This window comes from Sinocyclocheilus anshuiensis, unplaced genomic scaffold (genome assembly GCF_001515605.1).
Source record: "Sinocyclocheilus anshuiensis isolate Anshui unplaced genomic scaffold, SAMN03320099.WGS_v1.1 scaffold1570, whole genome shotgun sequence".
Classification (NCBI taxonomy): domain Eukaryota; kingdom Metazoa; phylum Chordata; class Actinopteri; order Cypriniformes; family Cyprinidae; genus Sinocyclocheilus; species Sinocyclocheilus anshuiensis.
Genome location: NW_015546153.1, coordinates 166,156 through 168,707, shown reverse-complemented (window position 1 = coordinate 168,707; position 2,552 = coordinate 166,156). Strand labels below are relative to the sequence as shown.

Here is a 2,552-nt window from a genome sequence, read left to right as displayed (position 1 = left end):
CAGTGAAAAAGTGCATCTGCTGTTGTCTCTCGCATCAAAATCCAGCCACATATTAGTTTAGAGCTGTTTAAACGCTGCTTGATCTGTGCAGATTTCTCTCCTGATTCACACCAGAACACTTTTTCACTGGAGGAAGCGTTATTATGGATTATGGACTCTATGTATTTTAGTTAAAAGCGTCTTAATGCTGGATTAGTTTCAGCTTTTGTCTTCTCCAGATGTTAACTGATGGACTGGAGTGCTGTGGATTACTTGTGGATTATTGTGATGTTTTTATCAGCTGTTTGGACTCTCATTCTGACGGCACCCATTCACTGCAGAGCATCCCTTGCTGAGACACTGATGCAATGCTGCATTTCTACAAACCTGATGAAGAAACACACTCATCCTGATCTTGGATGACCTGAGAATAAGGACATTTTCAGCAGATTTTCATGTGTGTGAGGATATTTCTTGTAGTGATCTCTGTGCACCTGTGACAGCAGGAAGTCCTGCAGCTCCTGCTCCTGGTGTGAGAGCGTGATGACGCGTCCGTCTCGATGCACAACCCTGATCTGCTCCACACCGATGTTCAGCTGCAGCTGGATCGACCTGAGCAGCAGATTTGAGATCAGTGTTAACGCTGTGTTGAGTAAGTAAGGTTTATGCAGAAATGTGTCGTGGTGAGGCCTGTGCTCTGCCACGGTTGTGAAGGCATACTTGCAGATCTGCTCGTATCCCTGCGAGGTGATGAGCACTTTGACGCTGGACTCATACACAGAGTTGATGTTGGACCAGTGAGCCTGGATCTGAGGGTCCTCTATACGACTGGCCAGACTGTCGATGGTCCGCGCCGTCCTGAAACAGAAAGAACCAAGAGATACTTGCTCAGACATTTGCTCAGTATTTACTACAATATACACACCTGATGGAAACAGATCAGTGAAAATTATGAAAGACCTTTGACTTGAAATATATATATATATATATATTATATAAAGGCATGCACATATAAATTCAACAAAAATTAATTACTATGCACTACATCTTTAAGTGTTTCTGGATTTTGCTGATACTAATTTCAATTGATTGGTAACAGCTTTATAGTGTCTTGTTATTCTAAGTGATGCACACATCTAATAAGGTTGAAAAAAATGCCTTATAAAAGTGAAACTGCCTCTGAAAATCAATATAAGGGGTCAAATATCACAGTGTGAACTGACCAGCACACAGATGTGAGTCAGCTGATCACCACAGGCCTAAACCAGCACAAAAACACTAAATATTATCTAATTATGGCTGCTGACAACAAAGCCCTACATCTCTGTTTGTATTTTGTTTGGATAGCCTCTCTAACACTCATTTCTTTACCCGGTTTGACAGTTCAGACGCAGCCTTCCGTGACTCCACTGTATTCATATGTGATTACTAGATCATCTTCACTACGTGGGAAGGCACCTCGAATCAGTCACTCTGAACTGTGCTGTGTTTTGAACTCTTCTGTCAAATGTCGGTGCACGCATGAGTCACCTGCTCCTCAGGAAGATGTGTTTGGCCTGTTTGATGATCTTCTCCAGGAGTCCCTCGCTCTGCTGCAGCGAGCTGATCTCTGCTTTGTCGTAGGCCATGGGTCCCGCCAGACGCAAGCGCTTGTGACCGAACGGAGAGCTGGCAGGATGAGGCATCGTGTGTACCTCTCGGATCAGCTGGTGGAGGTTGTGCTCTAACACATACAGGTGGTCGTCTGGTTTGCTCTTGTCTGGTGAGGCTCTCTGGCTTTTCTTCTCTCCAGTGGAGTGACAGAGAGAGATGGACAGCTGCAGACCTGAACACACACACACACAGAGAGAGAGAGTTACACTACTAATCATAACAGATGTCTGCTGTTCTTTTAGATTCACTGTTAAATCATGAATAATGATAATGAGAACAAAAAATATTTTTTAAGGCATTTATTAATCTTTGTTATTGCTAATTTCAACATTCACTAATGCATTATTAAATTCAAAAGTTGTATTGGTTAATATTATTTATTTAATGGATCCGAGCTAACATGAACAGAAAAGATGCACAGATCCTGTAGCTGATGTATTGCTCATTGTTAGTTAATGCATTAACCAACGTTAACTAATGGAATCTTGTTGTCAAGTGTGACCATTAATACTACGTACTCACACAATGCATTAATACTTCAATGCGCTGTGTGTGTGTGTGTGCGTCGTGTGAGTGTGCGTCTGTGTGCACGTGTGTGTGTGTGTGTGTCTGTGTGCGCGTGTGTCTGTGTGTGTCTGTGTGCGTGTGTGTGTGTGTGAGTGAGTGAGTGAGTGAGTGAGTGAGTGAGTGAGTGAGTGAGTGAGTGAGTGAGTGAGTGAGTGAGTGAGTGAGTGAGTGAGTGAGTGAGTGAGTGAGTGAGTGAGTGAGTGAGTGAGTGAGTGAGTGAGTGAGTGAGTGAGTGAGCGTGTGTGTCTGTGTGAGCGTGTGTGTGAGCGTGTGTGTGTGTGTGTCTGTGTGCGCGTGTGTGCGTGCGTGTTGTTGCTGTTTTAGCAAGAACGGCCACGATTAAATCCATCTGC

General features: G+C 43.7%; 1 protein-coding gene across 1 annotated transcript in view; it reads right to left on the bottom strand.

Annotated features, from left to right (window-relative positions):
* Positions 1-2,552, bottom strand: part of med17 (mediator complex subunit 17) — a 6,863-nt gene that overhangs the window by 1,413 nt on the left and 2,898 nt on the right. The window contains exons 8-10 of the mRNA XM_016503276.1: positions 1,510-1,804; positions 700-837; positions 474-591 (exon numbers count right to left, since the gene is read on the bottom strand). Of these exons, the coding sequence (XP_016358762.1) occupies positions 474-591; positions 700-837; positions 1,510-1,804 (551 nt within the window). The remainder of the gene's footprint in view (positions 1-473; positions 592-699; positions 838-1,509; positions 1,805-2,552) is intronic.